At 46.5% G+C, this 25,571-nt stretch overlaps 1 protein-coding gene across 16 annotated transcripts in view; it reads left to right on the forward strand.

The window, feature by feature from the left end:
• Positions 1–3,246: 3,246 nt before the first annotated feature.
• The window catches only part of CFAP92 (cilia and flagella associated protein 92 (putative)), a 63,496-nt gene continuing 41,171 nt past the window's right edge, over positions 3,247–25,571 (forward strand). Inside the window, exons 1-10 of one of the 16 annotated variants that reach the window (XR_003137266.3) lie at positions 3,247–6,934; positions 7,141–7,227; positions 7,534–7,828; positions 8,897–9,087; positions 9,652–9,856; positions 13,357–13,488; positions 14,594–14,681; positions 15,732–15,856; positions 19,517–19,660; positions 24,233–24,417. Coding sequence is in view for 14 of the 16 variants with exons in the window: in XM_025448544.3 (XP_025304329.1) it covers positions 7,567–7,828; positions 8,897–9,087; positions 9,652–9,856; positions 13,357–13,488; positions 14,594–14,681; positions 15,732–15,856; positions 19,517–19,660; positions 24,233–24,417 (1,332 nt within the window). In the remaining 2 variants the exon portion in view is untranslated. The remainder of the gene's footprint in view (positions 6,935–7,140; positions 7,228–7,533; positions 7,829–8,896; positions 9,088–9,651; positions 9,857–13,356; positions 13,489–14,593; positions 14,682–15,731; positions 15,857–19,516; positions 19,661–24,232; positions 24,418–25,571) is intronic. The other 15 variants (XR_003137263.3, XM_025448544.3, XM_025448570.3 and 12 more) reach the window with 15 other exon arrangements.

The following is a 25,571-nucleotide window of genomic DNA, read 5'->3' on the forward strand; positions in this document are numbered from 1 at the left end:
AGCTCCCGGGGCCCCATCCTTGCTCAGCAGGTCCCCATCCTTGGCTCTCTTCACACCCCGTGTCCAGTCTGTCAGGCTGTCCAGGGCTCTGCCCTCACAGCACATCCTGCATCCCACTCAGTGGCCCCATGCCACACGTACTGCCCTGAGCCAAGCCCCCAGCGGCTGTCACCTGTATGCTTCCAGCAGGCTCCCCCAAAGACTGCCTTTGGACTCCTACAGTGTGTTCTCCACAGCCAGAGGATCCCCTCCTCTGCTCAGGAACCCCCAATTCTTTCCCTCTCACAGGGACTCAGGGCCAAGTCCTCACCATGCCTCCAAGGTCAGGTCACCCCACTCCCAGCCGGCCCCCAGCGTCAGACCTCCTCTCCTGCTGCCTTCTCCCCTGACCTCCTCCCTGTTCCTTCTAGCTCACCTCAGGCTATTTGGAGCTGCCTCTCCCAGACGTTCACAGCCCCCTCACCTCCAATGCCTTTGCTCCAACATCACGTCCTAAGCGAGGCTTTTGGGGACACCGGAAGCCCTCTGCCCCTCTGCCGGCTCTGTCTTCCCTGTGTGTGTAGTCTCCCTGTATTAAACTGTCACTCAACCATGAGGGCAGCGATACTTGTCTGTTCCCCTGGCACAGTGTCTGGCACACCGGAGGGAGACAGTCTCCAGCTTTCTTCTCAGATGCCTCCCTGGTTGCCCCTGGGAATGGTGTAGTGTGTTGCCTTCCACATATCTTCTTTGCCTGTCAGTGGTATGTAGACTTTTTGTTTGTATTTTGGCTCTTCCGCCACGTTGCTGTTCATCTGTGGGGTCTGAGCTTTGTGAGGCCAGGAACCTGATGCCCCTCAGTCCCAGCAGGGGCCTGGTACTGCACAGGCGCTAATAACGTTGGTTCGTAGGAACACACATTTGTAGATGTGAACTCACTGCAGCAAACGGGAAGCCTGCCTCCAGGTGGCATTGGTGGGATTCAGTGTCCTTGGATCTAGCGATGTTAGGAGTCAGTGAGACTCCCAACCTTGGCTGTTGATTGCCCCCCGCTGCCCCCCAGGCTGGACTGTAGAAGCTTCTAGGCCTGGGGCCCATGGCTGTGGGTTTGCTGGGTACATTTCGAACGGCACCCTGGAATTCGGCTCTGGATGTCCCAGTTGCATCTATGCAGCTGAATTGGATTGGACTTCACGTTAGTGCTGAGAGCCGGCCGCGCAGCTCGCCTGGGCCTCGCCCCTACCCCTGTCGCTGCAGCTGGGGGCTGCTTTGGGTGACGGAATCCTTTGAACAGTAGTGTTCCTGGGCCAGTCAACATTGAAAAGAAAGCCTTGAAATATCTTGCCATGGAGCGTTGCCTGGGCCTCCGCCCCCCCCCCCCCCCCCCGCAGCTCAGCAGGGGCCCGGGGAAGTCAGGGTTGATAATGGGGCGCTGTCAGGCCTGTCTGTCTGCTGGGCGGTGTTACCAGGCGCCTCTGAAATCATTCCGGTTGGACCCACAAGGTTTTTGTTGAAGGTTCGAAGTGAGCAAACTCAGAGGTCTCCTGTGCTCTTTTGTTCTGAGCTGGGGGGATGGGTATGTGTCTGCGTGGGGGAGAGCTGAGGCCCCAGCAAAGAGATGATTTTCTAAAGTCAGTTCACTATTGTTTGAGCCATTTCAAAAAGTATATTGTTTAACATTGTCTTTAAACAGCCCAGAAAAAAATGCTAAAAAGCAAAAATCACCCCCAGAAGAGGGCGGGGGACTAGGGGGCAGAGAGGGGAGGTCTACAGATACTTCTGATGTATTTGTTTCCAGGCGTTTTCCATGCATTTGGGCATGAAAGGACTTCCCTGGGGTGGCTGTTACATGACTATACATCTGTCAAAGCACTTAAAAAGGACGAGTTTTACAGGATGTGAATTGTAGCTCATTAAACTTAACATAAAGAAACACGGTTGAAATGCTGTTGCCAGGATCTTTCTTTGCACATCAACCATACTTCCTAAACAGCTTGCCATCATTAATATGCCTTTGCAAATGTTCTTGAGCACCACTCGTGTTCCCTCCTACGACTGAGCTCTAAGGTGCTTCATTGTCCTCCAGGGACGCACATCAAGGTAGTTTGCAGTTTTTCTCCATTAAAACAACACCGTGAACTGTTGACTCTGTATCCCAAGTGATTTACTATTGTGCCAGGGAGTTTGAACATTTTATTCGCTCTTGATACTGTCAAACTGTTTTTCAGAAAGCTTTCGTCATTCTATGCAGTCCCTGGAGTGTCTGGGAATGTCTGTGAGTCCTCATTTTTAGTGACAGAGCTTTTATATTTTCAGGAGACTTGGTTAGTAGATTTGCTTAGTGTTCAGACACCAATTTTACTTCTAATAAAAATCGGACTGAACTAGGCAAAGCTTTCTTAGTCATAGCACAAAATGAATGGTCCAAAAAGGAAAAAAATCAGTCAATTTGAAACTTTTGCACTTCAAACAGCAGTGGTAAAGACACCCTTAAGAAAGGGAAAGGACCCAGAGGAGACCAGAAAATGTTTGTAAAACATAGGTCCAGTAAAGGACTTGTATTCAGACTTTACAGATAACTCCTACAGCTCAGAAGAAAAACAACCCAATCAAAAAGGGGGCAAAAGAGAGGAACAGATGGTTTACCAAAGAGGATATATGAATTGCCGATAAGTCCATGAAAAGATCTCAGTATCATTAGTCATTAGGGAAATACAAAATAAAACTGCAATGGGATGCTGTTTCATACTCATGAGGATTCGTAATAAGTTAGACCCACAATAAATGGTTTCTGGACGACATGGAGACAGGAACCCTCATACTATGATGGTGGGAATGTGAAATGGTGCAGCTGCTTTGGAAAACAGTTTGACAAATTCTCAAAAAGAGCAAGTGTGAAACTGCTGATGTGGAAATATTGGAGTTTAGGAGTGAATGGCCAAGAAAGACGTCTTTGGTGCAAAAAGGTGGTTTTATTAAAGCACGGGGACAGGACCCCCCCCCCCCCGCCCCGGCCCCCGGGGACAGAAAGAGCTGCATTTGAGTTGTGATGGGTGACTGATTATATACTTTCAAGTTGGGAGAGGGGTTAGGGATAGCATAAGTCTCTAAGGGTTTTGGAAACAAAATTTCTAGGACCTTGCAGGGTGGGGGGGTGGGGGGTGGGAGTTAGCTTTTATAAAGAAAAGGTGGTTTATTACTATCTAGTAAAACCTTAGTGGTGAGACCCTTTGGATGTATATCAGTGCAGCACATGCTTGCAGGATGATTGCCAACGTGTATCTTGGGGGTGGAGGGGATGGTAAAGGAAGTTTCCAAAAGGATTTTTATATGTTAAAGGAGACTTTCAGGGTCCTGGAAGTTCGGACTAATATTAAGCCAGGATTGCTTTCTGCCTCTAGCAAAGTATCTAGAGGCAGCTGAGTCCTAGAGGAAGATCACTCTGCATGTCTCAAGGACTTGTCAATGGGCTGTAAGTAGTAAGGAAATTTAAATCTTTTTCTTTTGCCTTTGTTCTCTGCATCACTACCACATCCTTACCGCATGACCCAGCTATTTAACTCTGAGTGTCTACCCAAGAGAATGAACACATTTGTCCACGCAGAGACTTTTTGTGGGCATGTTCATGACAGCATTTTTGATAAATATCTAAATGTTCAACCTCAATGTCCATTAACTGATGAACAGATAGGCAAAATGTGCATCACACAATGAAGCATTATTCAGCCATGAAAAGTAATGGAGTATTGATTAATACTACAGCATGAATGAACTTCAGAAACATTATGCTAAGCGAAAGAAGTCAGTCACGAAGCAAAGCCATGTATCACATGACTCCATCTATGTGAAATGTCCAGAAAAGGGATAGGAAGTAGATTAGTGGTGACCTGGGGCTGGGGCTCAGAACAGAGATTAATCGTAAATGTGTATGAAGGGTCTTATTAGGAAGATAAAAATGTTCTAAAACTTATTTATGGTGATGGTTTTGTCACTTGGTAAAGTCACTAAAAATCATTAAATTCTATACTTGAAATGGATGAATTTTGTGATATAAAATATACCTCAGTACAGCGATTAAAAAGGGGGGTTAGAGGGATCCCTGGGTGGCGCAGCGGTTTGGCGCCTGCCTTTGGCCCGGGGCGCGATCCTGGAGACCCGGGATCAAATCCCACATCGGGCTCCTGGTGCATGGAGCCTGCTTCTCCCTCTGCCTGTGTCTCCGCCTCTATCTCTCTCTCTGTGTGTGACTATCATAAATAAATAAAAATAAATAAATAAATAAATAAATAAATAAATAAATAAATAAATAAACTTAAAAAAAAAAGGGGGGGTTAGAGATGGTGAGGAGAAGACGGATATAGCTGTTCCCCAAATATGCATCCAGCTGCCAGAGGCTTGGGAGAACTTCAGAAAGCCTCAGGTGCCCATGGAAGCTTTGGCGCTCCCCTACCCTGCGAGGAAGAAGGACACAGTGATTGAATCCCTTCAGATTGCTCTGCACCGTGGCTTTGCCCTTCCTCCTATCCGGATGTGGAGTCTGTTCTTCATCCCCTTGGGTCTTGGCTGGCCCTTGTGACTTGCTCTGGTCAATGGATATGGTGGAAGTGATGCTGTGCCATTTTCAGGCCTAGGTGACAAAGGGCCTTGTAGCGTGCACCCCTGCCCTGAGAATGCCATTGGAGGAAGCTAGTCCAGCCAGGTGGAGCATGAAGGGTCATATGGTGGGGAGGGAGGATTAAGGTACCCCAACTGCCATTTTGGAGCTTCCAGCCCTGTTGATACAGATGATGCAGCCCAGTGAGTGAGTCTGACCCCCACCAGTGGTTGCCCAGCTGATCCACAGAACTGTAAAAAAATAATAAGTGGCTGTTGTTTTAATGCTGTTAAGTTTTGGGATGTTTTGCTATGCAGCAACAGACAACTGGAACACATGCCCTTTCTTCTTTACGTGGAGTTTGCCTGTCCTGAAGCCATCTTTGCTGATGGAGGTGCGATTTTGGATCCACCTTTCACAGCTGAGTGCCAGGTAGCACACCTTTGCCCTCACTCCATCCCATGACACGCTGGATCTTGACCTCGACACCATTTCTCTCAGGGTAGTGGTTCTAATCCTTGACTGTGGAATAGAGTCTTGGTGGAGGTAATTTTGAAAAATATGGGGGTCTGTTCCAGTTGTTTATTATCATGCAACAAATCATCTTAAACCTTAGTGCCTTTTTTTTTTCCTTAGAGCCTTTTTTTTTTTTTTTTAAGATTTTGTTTATGTATTCATGAAAGACACAGAGAGAAAGGCAGAAAGAGAAGCAGGCTCCTCACAGGGAGCCCGATGTGGGACTCCATCCGCAGACCCCAGGATCACACCATGAGCCGAAGGCAGATGCTCAACCACTGAGCCACCCAGGTGCCCCTAAACCTTAGTGGCTTAAGACGAGAATAATTTATGTTGGTCATAAATCTGCAATTTGGGGTGAACTTGGTGATAACAGCTGATTTTTGCTACACATAGTGTCAGTTGGGGGTGGCTTAAAGGCTGGGAGCTGGAATCTTTGGAAACCTGGCACTCTTGCATGTTTGGTGCTTGGGGCTGGGAGTCAGCTGGGAGCTCTGCTGGTGCTATGGCCAGCACATCTCCATGTGGACTTGCCATGTGGCTGCTTGTGCTTCTTCACAACATAGTGACTGAGTTCTTAGAATGAGCTCCCCAAATGGACAAAACAGAAGTGGATGGAGTTTGTATAAGCTGGCCTCAGAAGTCAGAGTGTCACTTTGGCTGAGATGATCACAAAGGTCTATCTGGGTTCAAAGGGGAAGGGACTAGGCCCACCACTGGATGGGAGGAGTGCCAACATCACTCTAGAAGAAGAATGTGTGGGAAGGAATCTATTGAAGTGACTCTCTTCAGAAAATACCCTGTGTTTACTGGTTCCTAAGCCCCACCGCTGGAGAATCAATGCTGCAGGTCTGGAGCGAAGCCTCAGGATTGAAGTTCTGACATACTCCCTGGTGATTCTGATGCATATCCAGGACCAGGTAATGGTGCTTTGTCTAAGACCTGTGGCCCCTCAATTCTGAGCTCAGAGCTGTCCCCACAGGAGATGCTGCGGAGGTTGGTTGCTGCCATGAGTGGTCATGTGGTATGCTGTTCCCTCTGCTTGGAATACTTTCTCTTGCTTTCACTGCTTGGCAAGCCCCGAAGTTTGGCTTTTGTCACCTCCTCCATGAAACCTGTCCCTGGCTCCTGCCCCCTCTTGCCAGTCACCTTGTGGTGTGTCCCTGCACGCCAACGCCTTGGTCATTACATAGTCTACGTAGGGAGCAGCAGCCAGCCTCTCTCACCTGGGGGTTTGGGTGGGCGGGTATTTGCAGACTTTGGAGTCAGTCTGGACTTCAGTCCAGCGCTGCCAGGACACACTCACCCGTGTGGCCTCAGGCAAGTCGTGCCACTAGTCTGAGACTCAGTTTTCTCATCTCTTTAAGGACGTCAGCGACAGAAGCAGAGAGTCTATGTGAAAGAGGTTCGGGGTAGGGTAGGGTTATCAGAGTTTTCAGAGCCCATGGCTTCTGCTGCCTTTATCAAAGAATGGGACGCAGGGGCTGCTGGCGGTATAAGGGGGAGGCAAAACCCCTGTCCCCTGTACTGTAGGGAAGGGCGAGGCATATAATAGGTGCTCACGTTCAGAGCAGGAATTCCTTAAAGACTGAATGAATGAGTGGATGAAAGGAGGCAACACCTTTTTTGCCAGACCTTGTCTGTGCACCTGGTGGGAGGCGGGAAGCCCCAACCCCCGGAGCCCCGCCCCGGAGCCCCGCCCCCGAAGCCCGGGCCGCGCCCGTCTCCTAGCAACTGTCAAACACAATTGCGCGGCGGCGTCCCGCGGGCCTCCCTGCGGCGGTGTGCGAGCGGACTGACGCCCCGGTCTGACCCCAGGTTGCTGCCCAGCGCATCCCCTTGCAGGTACGGAAGGTCCCCCTCTATCTGCTGCTCCACCTGGGCACCCCTTTCTAAACAAAACCTTAGCCCGGGTTCCTCCTCCCGGAGGAGGCCTTTTAGAGCACACGTGGGAGTGGGAGGAGGCCCATTCGTGTCTCGCCTCGGGGGTTCTCGCCCTCTTCGACCTCTCCAGGCTCTTGCACGTGCTGTCCCCCTTGCCTGGTTCGCAGGTCCCCACATTGCAAACCCATCCTGTGCTCTCGCCCAAGGCTTCTCGAGGGGAAGCACCTGCTTCTCTCCCAGCTTTGCGGTTCTCGGTAAGTGCACTTACCTGGAGCTGGCGTTCCAGAGGGCCAGTGATTGATTTGTGAAAGGAGGAGCGGCTGGGGCGGGGAGGATAGACTCAAGTTGGAGAAACTGGGGATACTTATGATTACTGCCAGCCATCATTCTCTGTGGTTCATTGTTGAGTGCCTACCGTGTGCCAGGCAGTGTCCCAGGCCTTGACCCTTCAACCCAGGACAGGGAAGGGAAGGAGGGGAAAAGTGAGTCATCCTGAAGGAGGTGAAGCTTACCTCCTGGGAATAGAGGGAGGTGACAGCAGTGCCTTTATTTTCTTGCAGCCAGGAGTGCCGCGCCTGTGGGTGCTCTTCAGAATGTCGCTGCACGCCTGGGAGTGGGAGGATGAGGACAGGGTGAGCATGGGGCCCATGTCCTCCATGGGCAGCTTTTACCAGTCTGGGAGTGAGTGTGATATGGAGGAGTACCTGAAGGTCAAAGCCCAAGCCCAGGAGTCAGACTCTGAGCACCCATTCAGCAGCGAGTCCTCATATGGGCCCGCCAGCACCTTCAACTCTGATGTGCCCCATGTGGTTCCCTGCAAATTCATCATCTCACTGGCCCTCCCAGTCAACACTGGTAAGTACTAGAGCTGAATCCCAACACCCTCTCAAAAAGGGAGTGCACAGATGACCTTCTCCCAGAGGTTTGGGGCACCTAGGCTCTGTCTACTGTCTTCCCCAAGTGGGGTGCCCAATGCCAGCAGCAGAGCTCAGGAAAGAAACTGCAATTTTAGGGGGTTCACTGTGGGCTAGGCAAGTGAGTGATTAAACACACTCCATGTGCTTAATTTATTGGGCCTAGCAACTGTCAACAACCCTAATTATTCTATTTGTGGATGAATGAATGAGAAACAGGTTAGGGCATTGGTTCCCATAAACTGGCTATCCATCATCAGGTTCCGTGTTTAAATTCTCAGATGTGCTGAATTAAAATCTCTGAGTATATAGGCATATCAGTTACCTTTTGCCCCCCAAATCCTGTGTAACAAATTTGAACAACTCCCCAAGCCCGGGGCTCCAAATGCAAATCCCTTGTTCTCCTGGATGGGCAGGTGGGGGGATCCAGGCTAGGCTCCCTGTGGTGGGCTCTGCTCTGCTTCATGTGTGCCTCTCATCCTTCTGCTGGACATGTGGGTCAGCCAGACACATTCTGTGTGTCTCTGCTTTTCCTTAACAAGAGGGCAAGCCCAAACATCCAAGAACTCTTCAGGTCTTTGGGCACCTCCCCCACCTGCTAACATTTTTTGGGCCAAAGTGAATCACATGATTGAACGCCAAGATTAGGGGCAGAGTAAAGAACTCTTTTAGAGTTCTTTCGAATTGACCTATCTTCTGGGGAACTTGAACTTTTTTACTGCCAAGACCGGGGAAGGCAGGTGAAGCACCTCAGGTGAAAAATTTAAAGAGACACTCCCTCTCAGAGTCATGCACTGAATTTTTGTGCCCTGATGTCCAGTGCAGACCCTGTTAACTCTACTGGCTAGACAGACTGGACCTGCATCTCAGCCCCCAAGCAGGGCAAGCAGCATGGGAGTGGGTGTCCTTCCACAGCATCAGGCTCTTTCTTGGTTCCAGAGAACTGTGGAGATGGGTGTACTTTCCCATGTGAGGTTCAAACAAGACTCATTAAATTCATGTCTTCTAGGTTATAAAGGAAAATATACAATTTTGATAGAAAAATATAGGAAGCACCCTAAAATGGACAAACCAACTGCAAAGTATCGCCGTTACTACCACATTGAGTATTTCCTTCTGCCAGATGATGGGGAGCCTAAAAAAGTTGACATGGTGGTATTTCCAATGGTGGCCAAAGTGTTCCTGGATTCAGGAATTAAGGTGTGTGTGTACCTTGTATATAGTCTAATACTGCATAAGGTGTGCTTGCTTCCCCTGGAGCTTGCTAGAAATGCAGAATATTGGGATCCCCCCTGCCAGACCTACTGAATGAGAATCCACACTGACCTAAAAATACCAATTACTGAGCTTTCTATTTACATATCTTTATCTAGAAATTTCTTTGGTGGTTCAAAGTTTTTGCTCCTTTTGTGATTTCCTTCTCTGTATGAGTACCTGTGTATATCCATGTGCGCACACACTCCCACCCTCCTGCCTGTGGTCTGGCTCTGGGTCAGTGTTTGGAAGTCATCAGAAAGGGCACGGTTTGCAGGTAACTGCTTTGTCTTTTCTGATGAACCCAGAAGTGTGATGGGCTCTAGCTGGGACACTTGTTTCCTGAATGAGGTGGGAGCTGGGAGCGGGGTTGGGAGGAGCGCTGGGTACAAAAGGCAGGCAGGTGGAGAGCAGGGCTCAGAAGGCTGAGGCTGGCGGGGGTGAGGAATCTCAGGCTGCTGAGCCTTCCAGTCTTGCACACTTAAGGCCTCTCGGTGTTCTTTGACACAGACAGTGAGGCCTTGGCAAGAAGGGGACAAAGTCTGGGTGTCATGGACGCAGACTTTTAACATCAACATGACGAAGGAATTACTAAAGAAAATAAATTTTCACAAAATAACCATGAGGGTCTGGGACACCAAGGACAAGGTTTCAAGAAAAGTCAAGTATTACCGGTTAAAGACAACTGGGTATTCAGAAGATACAGGATGTTGTGGTGAGTCGAGTATTTGTGTTTTATTTGAAACATTGCTAGAGGTGCGTGACTTCTCACCAGTAACAGGAGCAGAGCCAGTGTCCCCTCGTTTACTTCATCTCATTTTCCCCAGGGCACATGTTGATTTGTGTGTCCGTGGTGCCCCATCCGTCCAGGACAAGCTTGAGCATCAGGAAGTAGCGCCTCATGGAGTTGTGTCTGAGGGTGGGCAGTGTCTGTGCATGCACATTGGTCACCACCTCTGCCTCCACCACATTTCTGGACTTCTGTTCCCAGGAAGCACTCACATGTCTCCTGACATGGGTGTTAGCTACTATCCAAAAAAAAAAAGACACCAAGAAACAAGAGAAAACTTTAAAATCCCATGATCCTGAGACAACCGTATTAGACCTTCTAATTCTTATTTGGGTAAATATTTTATCAATACCAGAAAGTCTCCTCTTGAGCTCACTTCCAAGGAGAGAGCTAGGAGGAGTGGAAAAATCCAGGCTTTGAAGTCCGCCAGCTTAATCAAACCTGTCTCCCATCTTGAACTAGCCAGTGGCCTTGGGCACCCTTCCACTTCCTCTGGTTATATGCACCCAGGGCACAGGGATGGGAATGTCCCCACACCTCCAGCAATAAAGAGGGTGTGTGTTGTCGCTAAAGAATTTAGAAGCTATACTAAAATGCTATCAATTGAACTAGGCCGTGGCATTAATTTTAAGATGCATCCAGTTTTTAGAGATGTGAAAAGGTCATGGCGAGGTGCATCCGAGAATGGATGGAGTATGGTGCTATTATCACTATTGTTGGTGGCTCCAGACAAGTATAGTTACCCCCCAATTTACAGTGAGCAAAGAACACTGACACCTGCCTGAAGGGCGTGAATCGGAACCCGTTTTTTGTGTGACTAGAAACCCTCTGCTTTCTTGGGCTTTCCAGCCTGCCTTCTCGAGGAGCCTTTCTGGCCCTGGGGGCTTGCTGCTTCTGACTGTTCATCTTTCACTTATACCTGAGGTTTCCTGGTGCTGTTGGCATTTTGGGTCAGACCATTCCTTGTTGTGGGGGCTCCCTGTGCTTAGCAGCACTCCTGGCCTCCACCTGCTAGATGCCAGGAGTAGCCTCCCAGTTGTGACAACCAAAATTTTCTTCAGACGTTGCCAAATGTCTCCTGGGGAGAAAAGCAGACTCACCCCTGGCTGAGAATCACTTGTTTATATCTACACTACTCATTGTAGGGTTTCTGTGTGAGAAAATGGCATTCAAGGTGACTTTTCTTTTTGGACCAAAGGAAAGACCCGCATCTTCAAAGTGTGGGATTCAAAATCACCTCTCTTAGATGTATTTGGAGTGTGCCTAGATGTAGGATCCAGGGCCTACCCCAGAGTTGCTGAGCCAGAATTTCTGGTAAACATCTGCCCTGAAGTGAGCTCACATTGGAGCAGGGGTGTTGGGGCGGGTCTATCAGGAAGGCTTCCCTGAGAAGGGGCCAGAGGAGCCGAGTCTGGAAGGGTAAATGGAATCAGCTGGCCAGAAAAGGAAGGAGGCCCTGCAGGGAGGGCCATGGGCCTTTGTGAGTATTCTTGAAATGACAGCACTTGTTCTTCCTCAAACCCCATCTCAAGCCTGGCATCACTGCCTCTTATGTTAAATCATTTTTCCATAAGCTGTGAATGTTCACTTTGAAAAACAATTTAGAAATGACTAGCACAGGGGCGCCTGGGTGTCTCAGTGGCTGGGTGTCTGACTCTTGATTTCAGCTCAAGTCATGATCTCGGGGTTGTGGGATGACAGTCTCTGTGCTCAGTGTGGAGTCTGCTTCTCACTCTCCCACTGCCCCTCCCCCATGCCTTTTTTTTTTTCCTCTCTGTCAAATAAATCAATGTTTAAAAAAAAAAAAAAGAGGGATCCCTGGGTGGCGCAGCGGTTTGGCGCCTGCCTTTGGCTCAGGGCGCGATCCTGGAGACCTGGGATCGAATCCCACGTCAGGCTCCCAGTGCATGGAGCCTGCTTCTCCCTCTGCCTGTGTCTCTGCCTCTCTCTCTCTCTCTCTGAGTGTGACTATCGTAAATAAATAAATTAAAAAAAAAAAAAAAAAGAATTAAAAAAAAAAAATAAAAAAAATAAAAAAAAAAAAAAAGAGAGAGAGAGAAATTGACTAGGACAAGAGAGAAAGAAATAAGATCCCATGATGCCTGACCAGAGGTGGTCATTATTAACATTTCCCTGTGTGTTTTATATGTAAGGAGAACATTTTTAAAAAGATTTTATTTATTCATGAGAGACACAGAGAGTGAGGCAGAGACATAGGCAGAGGGAGAAGCAGGCTCCCTGTGGGGACCCCGATGTGGGACTTGATCCCAGGACCCCGGGATCATAATCTGAGCCAAAAGGAGATGCTCAACTACTGAGCCACCAGGTGCCCCAGGAGAACATTTTGATGAAAATGCATCTGGTGCACGTGTTGTCTTAAGTCCTGGCTTTTTTCACTTTTAAAGCTATTTTCTTGATACTCCTGTCTCTCGGGAAGGCAGAAATGGCATGAGAGGTTGGCTCATGTTACAAAGAGGATAGGAAACATATTTGGGTGAACCATAGGTCCCATGCCACAACTTGTCAATTTTTGGCTTGCTGGTCTTGAATGGAACATCCCATCAAGTATTAGCCTGTCTCCTCTATTAAATCTGCTCAACTTCTTGGTTTCTCAGTCCTGGACAAAGACTATCATTTGTGAAGCCTTGAAGTCATGTGTGGCATCTGCTATGCCCTCAGCTCTTGGCTGTCTCTCTCTCCAACACTTGGTTGGTGCCCTGCCTGTGTTGTGTTTTTTGGGACTTTCTACCCCCTCAGCTGGCTCTTCCCTCTGCATCCAGGTTTCTTCCCTATCTCCTCTCTCCTACCATTGACTTGTCTATATCACAGCTTTGACCTTGGCACTTCATTGCTCTGCACCTTTTTATATTGGTATCTGTCCTTCAACACTGAATCTAATTGCACCTCCTTTTTTTCACCTCTTTCCTGCATCTTCTATTATCTACATTCATTCATTCGCTCCCTCGGCGCGTTCATTATTCCTCATCTAGTGGTTGCTGCTACAAACATGCAGAGTCCTGTATTGATAGAAATGAAAGATAGAGGGCTCATCTCCCTAGCTGACTGCAAGGAGCCCTGGGAGTAGTTTTGACTTAATAAGTACCAGCTCTCTGACCACAGGAAAGTTATAGAAGTGTCATACTCCCCATCTGTAAAATAGGGCAAGTGGAAGTGCCTTCCTTCAAGTGAGTGTGGTGCTTAAATGGAACCACACAGGTCAAGTACTTAGTGGTCTTGTTTGGAAGAAGCCATTGCCAGTTGGTATTTTGAAGCAGCCTCCTGTGCAACTACTTCTGGTGGGCAGTGGCCCTGCCTGTCTTACCCACATGCTCCATCTCCGGCACCAGGAGAGTGCCGTACACATGGAAGGTGTTCTGTAAGCATTTCTGATTAACCTAGTCAATGATTCTTCTCCTGCATTCTAGAAGAAGTGAAAAATTTGGTTTTAAGTCAGAGAAGATTGTCTGCACAGGGTCTACACATCAGAGGGAAGTGGAACCAGGAGGATGCACGAGAGAAAACAGAGAAAGCAGGAAAGCACACAAAGTCTTTGCATGGTGAGTGGAGATGGCCCCTGAGGACAAGTTAGGTGTGAATCTGGGGCAGGGACAGGGTTGGATTGGTGTTGCTGGTGCCGTGCATGTATACTGCTGTCCCTCGTGTGTATCAGCATCTCCGGCTGGTGCTAGCTCACTCTGGGAAACCAGAGCTGCTCTCAATGCAATCACTTTTTGTCATTGAACCTTTTTCTTTGCTTAATTTTTATTTTATGACTTACAAGACTTTTCTATATATGTGGGGTATTTTTAGAAAAATTAGTGAAGGACAGCCTGGGTGGCTCAGCGGTTTAGCGCCACCTTCAGCCCAGGGTGTGATCCTGGAGACCCAGGATTGAGTCCCACGTCAGGCTCCCTGCATGGAGCCTGCTTCTCCCTCTGCCTGTGTCTCTCTGCCTCTCTCTCTCTCTCTCTCTCTGTGTCTCTTCTGAGTGAATAAATAAAACTAAAAAAAAAAAAAAGAGTAAGAAAAATTAGTGAATATAGAAAGGTATAAGACAAGCAGGAAAAACAATCTATAGGTCCATCACCAGGAACAAGCATTGTAATATTTGAGTAGTTATTATATACTTTTTGGCCAATTCCTTTGTTGTAAGGTTCTTTTTTTTTTTTTTTTACACAGATGAGGTTGTCCTGGATACATAATTTTGTTTTCTGAGATTAATATGTCACCATGTACAGTTTCCTATTTACTTAAGAACTTGGCATAAACTCCATTTGTGGTGACTACATAATTTTTCATCTGCTGGTAGCACTGTAACATTCCTTATAGGTGGGAATGTAGGGCTCTTGGGAGTGTTTTCAGTACTCTCTAATATAAACGGTGATGAATTGGACACTGGATAAATAATAGACTTTTTTCTTTCTTTTCCCCCCTATGTGGAGTGTTCTATAAGAAACTAGAGGCCTCCTCTTGCCTCCATTTGTCCAAATAATCATAAAGTCTGTATATTTATTTACTCATTAAAAATTAACCAATTTTTTTATGCTTACCATACACCCATCCCTCTGTCTGGTGACTGGCATTACAAAATGGGTAAAGGGCCCTCATTTTTCAATGAACTAGAATGGAACAAGAAGTCCATTTGCTAATAAATATTATCAGATTCTCACCCAGCAGAGTCTGAAACTTTTTCCAAGATCTCCGAGGAATATGAAAAGATACTCAGAATGGAAGATCTTACTACAGTTCGGTAAGGATGGACCCATGTTATTTTGGGGAGTGGGAGCAGAACCCCTTCTTGTACAAGCTGTACAGACTCTCACCAAGAATCATGTGGATTTTTAGTAACTTAAGTCTGAGCTCATGCAATCCAGGTGAAATTAAAGGAAGAGAGAAAGGAATGCTTGTGTTTATGAAGGCAAACATGCACCATGCTTTTGCACGTGTTGGTTTATCTCACTTAATCCTCATCATGGACACTCTGTGAAGTGGTGTTACTATTTCCGTTTTCTTCACAACATAACAGAGTGGTTAGCAATTTGCTCAAGGTTTTAAAACTGGAATTCTTGGGAATCTTGGGAGTGTAGGTAAAGCCAGGACTCCAACCCATATCTTTGGATCACCAAGTCCACAGCCTTTCCTGCTGAATGCATTTGCTTTTGGAGCCTAAGAAGGACCCGGAGAAAGAGATTCCTTGGATGCTGTGGGGACCAGAGGTAGAATGGAAGCCCAGCTGGTGGCTTGGGAGAATGGGATGTGGAGAACAAAGAGGCTATGTCATTAAAAAATCTTGACTTTTAAAAAATAGTTTTTGTGTTGATTTGAGAAGAATTGACCTTCTTACATTGTGAAGTTTTCCTATCCATGATTATGGTATATCATTTCACCTAATTCAGCTTTGCCTCTATGATTTTAATAGTTATTTTTTTTCTTTCAATAGATGTTGGATTGAATTTTGACTGCTTTTATAAAATATATATTATTTTCCATAATATTTCTAGTTGGCTAGAAATTGATAGTACAAGTGTGGTCTGCAGAGCAACAGCATTAGTATTACTGGGAACTTGTTAAAAATGTGGAATGTCAGGTCCACCCCAGGCTTACTGAGCCATAACCTGAATTTTATTTAATGGCATATTTAACGGTGATTCATATGCACATTGCAATTTAAGAAGAATTGTCTCGAGGAATGCAATGTCATTAAAAAAAAATTTAGTCCAGTGAATACATTCTTAGATCTGATCTCTGATTTTTTTTTTTTTTTTACCTTCATTTATTTTTCTCTTTGGGAATTTTCTAGATGGAGTATATCAAGAGAAACAGCTGTTTCTTTGGGAGCAGTAGCTGGGACGGAGGTGAAGGAATTAACTGAAAGACCATCATTTAGCAGCTTAACAAACATGTTAGAAAAGCAAAAATTTCAAAGTAAGTTAGGATGGGATTTTGGAATTTTGTAATATAACTAGACTTGGAAGAATTATGAAATATTTCAAATTCAGAATACTTTAGAAAGATTCTTTGATATCTGACCCAATGATACTCGAAATTGAAAGAACACTCCATACACTTTCAATTTACCCACTCCATCTCATCTCATCCAGCCATCCCCACCACCCACCCATCCATCCATTTCATCCCATTCACTTACCCACTTCATCCCACCCAACCACACTACATCCCTCCTCACTCCATCAATGTTTCTGTGCTCCTGACTCATGGTGTCATGAACACGGGGAGCATGAAAATCTCTAATGTTGGCTGTAGACTTTCAAATAAATAACTACTGTCTTATTTGACAGATACTAATGTTGGGGGAGCACTAAAGAGGTTTATGGAAAGAATCTTGGAAGATAAGTTGCTTTCTTTAAAAAAAGTTTATTTATTCATGAGGGACACAGAGAGAGGCAAAGACACAGGCAGAGGGAGAAGCAGGCTCCCCGTTGGGAGCCTGATGTGGGACTCAGGATCCCAGGATCATGACCTGACCAAAGGCAGACACTCAACCACTGAGTCACCCAGGTGCCCCAAGTTATTTGCTTCTTATGGTGGAATGAGGGAAATGGCATCCCAGTTTGCGGGAGTCACTCACGCAGAAGCTTACAGTCATAGCAACAGACCGAGGGGCAATGGTCCTCATAAACCACTACATTGATGTCTTCATTCTTGACCTTGTTCTCCTCACCAGTTTTTTAGCAAGCAATTAGGTTTCCAGTATGAGGTGGAATATTCTAGAGCTGGTGCACTTGCTGCCTCCTGGGATGGCCCACTTCCTGTTTGTACAGCTGTAACTGCTACAAATAATTTCCTTAACTCTCTATCAATTAATCTGCTTTTCCTGGTTCGAGTTGAACATTGTGAAACTGCAGAGAGAAGTGACTGCTTGAGGCGGGCTCTCTGCCAGGCATCGCAAACACAGTTGCTCACATTCCTATTCTTAAGGCCCTAAAAGACTAGTTCATACTTTCATATCTGCACACCTTCAACCCTTTCTGAGTTTTCTCTTTTCCAGATTAAACAGCCTTGCTTTTCAAAAAAGTTCCATAAGCATTTTAATGAGCTATTCAAACCATCCTTTTTATTTTGAAAAAAATAGAATACACAGAAAATACAACAATGTATTACAATTTAGGTGTTAATATTTTGCCATATTTTTTTAATTTCTTTCTTGCTCTTTTCTTTTTTTTCCTTGCTCTTTCCTCATCTTTTCTCCTTACCCTTCCCTCCCCTCCCCTCCCTCCACCTCCCTCCTCCCTCCCTCTCTTCCTTCCTTCCTTTCTTCCTTCCTTCTTTTTGAGAAAGAAAAGTTTACAGATACAGTTTGTTTCCTTTGTACCCTGTGCTTTTAAGGAGCATACCCTAGGGTGCCTGAGTGGCTCAGTTGGTTAAACATCTGCCTTTGGCTCAGGGCCTGATCCCAAGGTCCTATGATCTAGCCTGTGTAGGGCTCCCTGCTCAGTGAGGGGTCTTCCTTTCCCTCTGCCCTTCCCTCTACTTATGCTCTCCTTCTCTTTCTATTAAATAGTCTTTTTTTAAAAAGCATATCCTTTTTTTTTTTTTTAAGGATTTTATTTATTTATTCATGAGAGACACAGAGAGACAGAGAGGCAGAGAGATAAGCAGAGGGAGAATCAGGCTCCATGCAGGAGCCCGTGGCGGGTCGCAGGACGATCCCAGGACTCCGGGGTCACGCCCTGGGCGAAGGCGGCACCAAACCACCCACCCGGGCCAGCCCCTGAAGCCCCGAGGGATCCTTTTTAAAGCATATCCTATCCTGCATAGAAATTGGTGTGACCCTTCGCTGCCACCCTTTTCTTTCTGACACATGCATACAACATTGTATTGATTTTTGTTTTTATGAGTTACAGAGATGATTTCATACTGTACGTACCTTCCTGCAACTTACTCTTTGCTTTAAGTTTGATTTTTGAGATTTATTTGTGTTCATATATGTAAGACCAGCTCCTTCTTTGTAACTTCTGTAGATGCCCCATTAGATGGATGTGCCATCCGTCACCCGTGGACTCTCCACTGAGGGACATTTGGGTTGTCTCCAATTTCCCACTGTCACCAACATTGTGATAGTGAGCGTCCTTGTGCAGGTCTCTATTTGCATGTTCCAGAGAGTCTAGGGCATTTCTCCAGTGGGATCACGGCCTGGGAAATGCACCTTGACCCTTCAGGAGATACTGCTGGTTTACTCTCTGGTTGTACCTATTTGCCTTCCTGACAGAAGTCCTGAGAATTCCAGCTTTTTCACGTTATCAGCCATGCTTGGCATGGTCAGGGGCTTACTTCCTGATTCCTCGTGGGGTTGATAGCATCTCATACACTTATTTGGTCACAATCCTATGTGATTTGCCTGTCCTGTTTCTTTGCTTATTTTTCTGTTGGGTTTTACACTTTTTAAAAAAGATTGTTATTTATTTATTTATTTATTTATTTATTTATTTATTTATTTATTTATTTATACAGAGCAAGTGCACAAGTGGGGTAGGGGAGGAGGAGTAGAGGGAGAGGGAGAAGCAGAGGCCCTGCTGCGTAGGGAGCCCGACTGAGCTCAATCCCAGGACCCCAAGATCATGACGTGAGCTGCAGGCAGACGCTTAATGGACTGAGCAACCCAGGGGCCCCTGGGTTTACATTTTTTCTCGCTGATCCATAAGCTTTATTTTTTACATCTTCTGGATAATTGCGCATTGCCACTTAGATGCCTGTAAACATCATAGGCCTGGGTAACTTACCCTTTTACTTATGTACGCTGTCTTGTTTTTCACACCAGTCATTATTCCTATTTTGTCATTTTGATAGAGTTTAAGAAATCCTTCCTCATCCGGACATCAGTAGAGCTGATGTATTCTTCTAATGATTTTGAAGTTTTTTTGTTTTCCACCGTTAGTCTGCCATTCATTTTGCATATGGCATGAGGTGCCAAGTAATTTCCTTTGCCTCCAAATGGATAGCAGTACAATTAACGGACTAGTCCATCCTTCCCTCTGATCTGAAACACCACCTCTGGCATTTACTGAGTCCCCCTTATGCATGCAGTATATTTCTGGGCTTTTGATAGTCTGTTCCATTGGTCTTTATATCATGGAACAACTAGCTCATGGCTTTAATTACCATAGACATATAGATCTTATTGTCTCTCTTTTTTTTTTTTTCTGGATCTAAGCTGAGTATTTATGTACCTTTGCTCATTTACTTCTCTCACACCCTAAAAAGTGCTATTGCCTCCATTCTCCAGATAAGGTGATTGAGGCTCAGAATGGGTCAGGGGGGAGATGTGGTTCTGGAACCTTGTGATTCAACTCCAAAGCCTGAACCTCAGCCCTACACTGTGGTTAAGAGCTGACTTGAGGGAGAAATTTGGCATCTGGTGGTGTTGTGATCATCATCCAACCTCGGCCTCCTCTGCCTGTTAACTGACAACCAGTCAGCTGTCCATATTTAGACCTCTTCTGGGTGCTGGGGCAGGGCAGCAGCACAAAGGCACCTTTCTGAATCTCTGCAGCATGTGTGCATTCACATATGGTAGCTTGTATATGAGCTCCTTTGAACGCTTATTTCCTTCCTTTGATTGCACAGTTAAACGGAAGGAGTCTGAGGGGAGAAAGAAGAGCCAGAAGAGAAGGAAAAGATCTCAGGAGGAGGAAGTTGACCTCAAGGTGGAAGGACATTGGAAGCATGGTGCCTTCTCCACTGAGCTGGTGGTGATGCCACTCCTCGCAGGTGGTTACCCCTGGTCCCAACAGGTTTTGGTCATCTTGTCACATATGGCCAGGATGTCCATAAACAGGATGCTTGCATTGACCAAGCTCTGTTCCGCCACCTAGTTTCACGCTCACAGTCACTTCAGCAAAGTGGAGGTAAGCGTCTCCACTGTACAGAGGAGAAAAGGGAGGCACAGAGAGGTCATGTGTATTGCTCAAAATCACACAGCAAGTAAGGGTGAGGCCAGGATTTGAACTCAGGACTGATTCCAAAGAAACCTGTGAGAATAACTGTCCTGATCCTGTTTGCTAAAATAAGATGCCGCTTCTTATAAACACCTTCCTGCAGATTGTTATGCAAACATCGAGTGGAGGAAATGGGGAAAGGAGCCAGTATTTCTGCCATCATGTCATTTACTGCTCACGACAAACTTGGAATCTGACAGCGAACTCATAGGGGTGCTGTTGGGGTGCCTGTCCCTTGCTCTGTGTGGACTCAAGTCCCAGAAGGCAGAGCAACTCACCTGAGGTCACATAGCTCTGGGACAGAACAGGAGTTTCATTCTTTTGCTTTGTAAGATCTATCACAATTTAGAAACTAGATTTTCTATGGTGTGACAAATAATAAGTAGGTTTGCATGTTGTATCTGTACGTTTGGATAATGGAAAGCTCAGAATATGTTTTGGGTAAAATTATGTGACTTCATCTTAAAAATAGTAATATGGGGGGAGACCCTTTTTTTCTTTTCAGAGAAAATAATTGCCTGCCTGCTTCCTTGTAGGTGAGTTTGCTTGGGCCATCAGGGTGGATGTGTGCCCTCTGCTGGCCAACCTGCAGAAATTTAGGCTGCTGTTGAGATGTTAGCAACCCCTGCGGCCACTTGTGATTTTACCCCGTAGAAGTTGTCCCGCAGGTGCTGGGAAAATCACAATTTTCACAAGTTCTTGTGCTGATGTTGATACGTTTTGATAAATACTATTATCTTTTTAGTTTTCACTTTTTTTTCAGATCTTATTTATTCATTTGAGAGAGAGCGCGAGCTAGAGAGAGAGGAAACACTACCAGGGTCAGGGCAGAGGCAGAGGGAGAAGCAGGCTCTGCACTGAGCGGGGAGCCTGATGCTGGACTCCATCCTAGGACCCTGAGGTCATGACCTGAGCCCAAGGCAGATGCTCAGCTGGCAGAGCCACCCAGGCATCCCTCTAGTTTTCACTTTTAAATGGATTTTTGAAAATCAGTTTTTACCTAAAGTTGGGCCTTCGAGGCTGTCTTAGCTTTTCACTGGCACAGGGGTCTTTTCTGGAGAAGTGAATTTTCAGAGGCTCTTGCCCACTCTCAGGCTGTGCTCCAGGAGGACTCAGCGTCTGCAACAGTGGTTGCATGCTCCTGCTGGGAGCAGACATCTCCGGGGAATGCTTTGTGGGCTGAATCGCCAAGAGAAACCCCTGCCTTGGGATCCCTGGGTGGCGCAGCAGTTTGGCGCCTGTCTTTGGCCCAGGGCGCGATCCTGGAGACCCGGGATCGAATCCCACGTCGGGCTCCCGGTGCATGGAGCCTGCTTCTCACTCTGCCTGTGTCTCTGCCTCTCTCTCTCTCTCTCTCTGTGTGACTATCATAAATAAATAAAAATTTAAAAAAAAAAAAAAAAAGAAACCCCTGCCTTTGGGTGGATGAGCTTCAGATGACCTGCTAACTTTGCATTAGGGTGACTTTGCTTCTTAATTTTGTTGTGAGAGGAAGGAGCAGTTCAGATGGTCTCAACCAGTTTGGTATGACCATTTCCAGCAGGGTGAAGCCAAGAGTTGTCTGGGTCTCCCTTCTCTCCAACTTGTGCCGTTCTGGCCCTGACAGTTATTCCTAGAGCACCAGTGACAAACAGACTTTGAACAAGTTGCCCACTTTCTCTGAGTCCTTCAACTCGAGTTCTCATCTGTAGAAGAGGGGTGAGAATTTCCACCCTAGAGGGCTGCAGGAAGGGTCACAGGAGATGGTGTGTATGAACTGCTTAGCAGGGACTCTTGCACACAGCAGGACTCAGAGAGGTCACTGGTGTGGAGGTGGTAGCTGCCTCTGTCAGAACATTTGGGTGGGCTGGATACAGGGCGCTGGGCCTCCAGCAAGGAAGACAGAAAGATAAACCTCCTCCCTTGTACTGATACCATGGTTTATGGTCAAAAGCAAAGAAGGACCTTGGCTTGGCAGGCTAACTGTATATTTGTTTTTGCCATAAAATAATAGCGTAAGATTATTCCAAAACCAGCATGATCATTTTTGGTAATCATCTTCAATTTCAAATTAGGCCCTTGGCGTTGTATCCCTTAGTGGTGTGTACTGATTGGCCAGGAACCCATTAAGATTCCAGAAAGATTCTGTGTTTGGAATGAACTCTTGTTTTTACTGCTTAGTGGAGAGGCCAGGTATAGGTGGGCAGGGCTGGTTTGGACACGGATTCCATGGCTTATTGGCCAGGAGACCTTGGACAATTTCTTAACATCTCTGGATCTCAGCTTCCCTAAGTTTCTGAATGGTGATTTTTTTTTTTTTAAAGATTTTCTTTATATGGGACACCTGAGTGGATCAGTCAGTTGGGTGTCTATCTTCGGCTCAGATGTGATCCCAGGGTCCTGAGATCAATTCTCCCATCAGGCTCCTTGCTTGGCAGGGAGCCTGCTTCTCTCTCTGCCTGCCATTCCCTCTGCTTGTACTCTTGCGTTCTCTCTCTCAGACAAATAGATGAATAAAATCTTAGGAAAAATAATATTTATTTATTTGAGAGAGAGTGAGAGAGAGCAAGCCCAAGCAGGGGGAGCGGCAGAGGGAGAGGGAGAAGCAGACTCCCCACTGAGCAGGGAGCCTGACATGGGGGAGGGGTTCGGTCTCAGGACCCCGGGATCATGACCTGAGCCAAAGGCAGGTGCTTAACCCACTGAGCCACCCAGGTGACCCCTGAATGATGATTGAGTGCATGTTTGCCCTTGAAATTTCTTCTAAACTGGGCAGCCTTTCCCATGAAAATATTTACAACATTCTAGAATACAAATCATGGTTGGTTATGGCCTTAATGAGTTAGCTTTGTTGGAGAGAAAGACATGGGAGCACTGAGGGCTGTCCCCAGGAGCTGCACATGGCCCCATGCTCACGGCCTGTGCACATAGCTGCACACCACTGGCCCATGACTTGTTTTGGAAGGGACTCTTCATTCTGAGCGTGAGTGACTGGGCTTTTGTGTGCTTTAGAAATATGTTCACAAGCATCGTGAAGGGAATAGAACTGGTCTTTTTGAACATGCACTATGTGCTGGATGGTGTTCCCAGCACCTTTGCAAACATCAACCCTCTTAATCCTCTTCACCCTTAGAATGGCAGGATCTCTGCCCATTTTGCACATGAGGAAATTAAGCCTCAGAGAGCTTCTAAGAGGTTCAGGATGTGAGCCCAGGCCTCTCTGCTTGAACAGCTGGAGGGTTTTACCTACCCCCATCCTGTCCCACATCAATAGGTCTCTACCTGGTAAAATGCATGGACCCCTTTCATGAGAAAAATATTCTCACAGCTACCTGTGTGCCATGCAGTGGCTCCATTTACCCACCCCTTTCCCTAGTTGTGCTATATAGCAAAACTGTCATAGCAGGAGGTGACCGTGCTTGATTTGGCTCCAATGTCCCAGTTCCATTCTACATCAGTACCTATGCTTTTCTCATTGGACCACACCAGTTAAAGTAGCACCACTGGCCACCGTAGCAGAGACACTGGCATTATGTGTTTTTGAATGTGTTCTGTTCTAAAATAATTGCCTAGAGCAGCACTCTCCAATAGAGCTTTCTGCGGTGATGGGACTGTTCTAGCTCTGTGCTGTCTGGTCCAGTAGCTCATAGCTACAAATGGCTACTGAGCATTTGAAATATGACTCATGTGATAAAGGAACTGCATTTTGAGTTGTACTTCATTTTAATTTATTAATTTATTTTTTAAAAATTTATTTATGATAGTCACAGAGAGAGAGAGAGAGAGAGAGAGAGAGAGGCAGAGACATAGGCAGAGGGAGAAGCAGGCTCCATGCACTGGGAGCCCTACGTGGGATTCGATCCCGGGTCTCCAGGATCGCGCCCTGGGCCAAAGGCAGGCGCCAAACTGCTGCGCCACCCAAGGATCCCCTTAAAATTAAGTAGCCACACATGGCCAGTAGTTACTGTACTAGAATGGTGGTTCTAAACTGCCTGGGGAGCTTTTAAAAAACCCTTGTGTGGAGGCTATGTGCCAGACTAAGTAAATCAGACTGCTTGAGGGTACCATCCAAGCATCGGTGTTCAGGAAATGCTTATATTACAAGATGATCATCAAAATTAAATCACAGCAATTGAATTCTCTTAGGTAACTTAACAGGACCTCAGTTTGAGAAACTGGCATATATATAATGTTGCCAGTAGGTGTTTGCCAATTCTATTAATTTTTTTTTTTTTTTTTACGTTTTCTTCTTTTGGTTATAATTTATCGTTGGCTCTTTGCAGGTTGTCTGATCCCTCTGTGCTTGTCTTGGGGCTGTCATGAGTAACAGTCTAATGCTGTGTGTGTTTTCCTCCCCACCCCCCAGGATGGCAAACTGTTGTGAGTCGTGGCAGAGGGAAGTCTGCCAGCATTTTAGATTGTTTTCTGACTTTAAAAACAGAAGTTCCTATCATGACCGAGGAGCAAAAGCAGGACTTAAACCCCCTGACCATAAAGATCAAGTGTGTTTCCTGTCTTCCATCACAACCTGTTCCCCACCATGAACTAGAGGTAAGAATGAGCCAGAAGAACTGACTTGAGAGCTCTTTTCCCCATCCAGTTGCCCATTACATGTCATCTCTAATTCCCTCCAATGGCCTTATGTGAGATGTATCGTCATCTCCATTTCACCATGTAGGATCTCACAGTGAGACATGACAGATTAGGTTCCTAGGTTTAGGAGCTACGAATTCTTTTTTTTTTAAGATTTTATTTATTTATTCATGAGAGACACACAGAGAGAGGCAGAGACATTGGCAGAGGGAGAAGCAGGCTCCCCGCTGAGCAGGGAGCCCCAGGTGGGGCTTTTTTTTTTTTTTTTTTTTATTTATGATAGTCACAGAGAGAGAGAGAGAGAGGCAGAGACACAGGCAGAGGGAGAAGCAGGCTCCATGCACCGGGAGCCCGATGTGGGATTCGATCCCGGGTCTCCAGGATTGCGCCCTGGGCCAAAGGCAGGCGCCAAACCGCTGCACCACCCAGGGATCCCCCAGGTGGGGCTTAAACCCAGGACCCTGAGATCATGCCCTGAACCAAAAGCAGATGCTCAACCACTGAGCCACCCAGGTGCCCAGGAGCTACTAATTCTTGATGCCTCCTCACTACACTGAAGGTGTCCTTCAAATGTAGGTAGTAATCCTCTCTTCAGAAGGAGCCCCCAGGCTTCATGAACACAGCAACAGTGCTCACATAGGAGCTCACTATTTTGAACCAACCGGGTTCAGCACTGATGTTTATCCTGGGAGTTTCCTTTTTCCTCTTCTGGTGGGATCCTTGTCTCCTGGATTCTGTGCTCCTCGTGCTTGGTTTGCTATCTGGTTTTGCTGGACCACATCTTCCTGTGGCTTCCTGAGAAACAGTTAAGCTGAGCCACCCAGGGATCCCCCATGTAACTGTCACTGTACTCAAGACACAGAACTCAGGCAGCCTGGGTAGCTCAGTTGTTTGGCGCCGCCTTCAGCCCAGGGTGTGATCCTGGAGACCCAAGGATCGAGTCCCACGTCAGGTTCCCTGCATGGAGCCTACTTCTCCCTCTGCCTGTGTCTCTGCCTCTCTCTTTCTCTCTACATCTCTCATGAATAAATAATTAAAATCTAAAAAAAAAAAAAAAAGACACAGAACTCTTCCATCACCATAAAGATCTCTCATCCTACCCCTTTGTTGTC

Source organism: Canis lupus, chromosome 20 (assembly GCF_003254725.2).
Source record: "Canis lupus dingo isolate Sandy chromosome 20, ASM325472v2, whole genome shotgun sequence".
Lineage (NCBI taxonomy): Eukaryota > Metazoa > Chordata > Mammalia > Carnivora > Canidae > Canis > Canis lupus.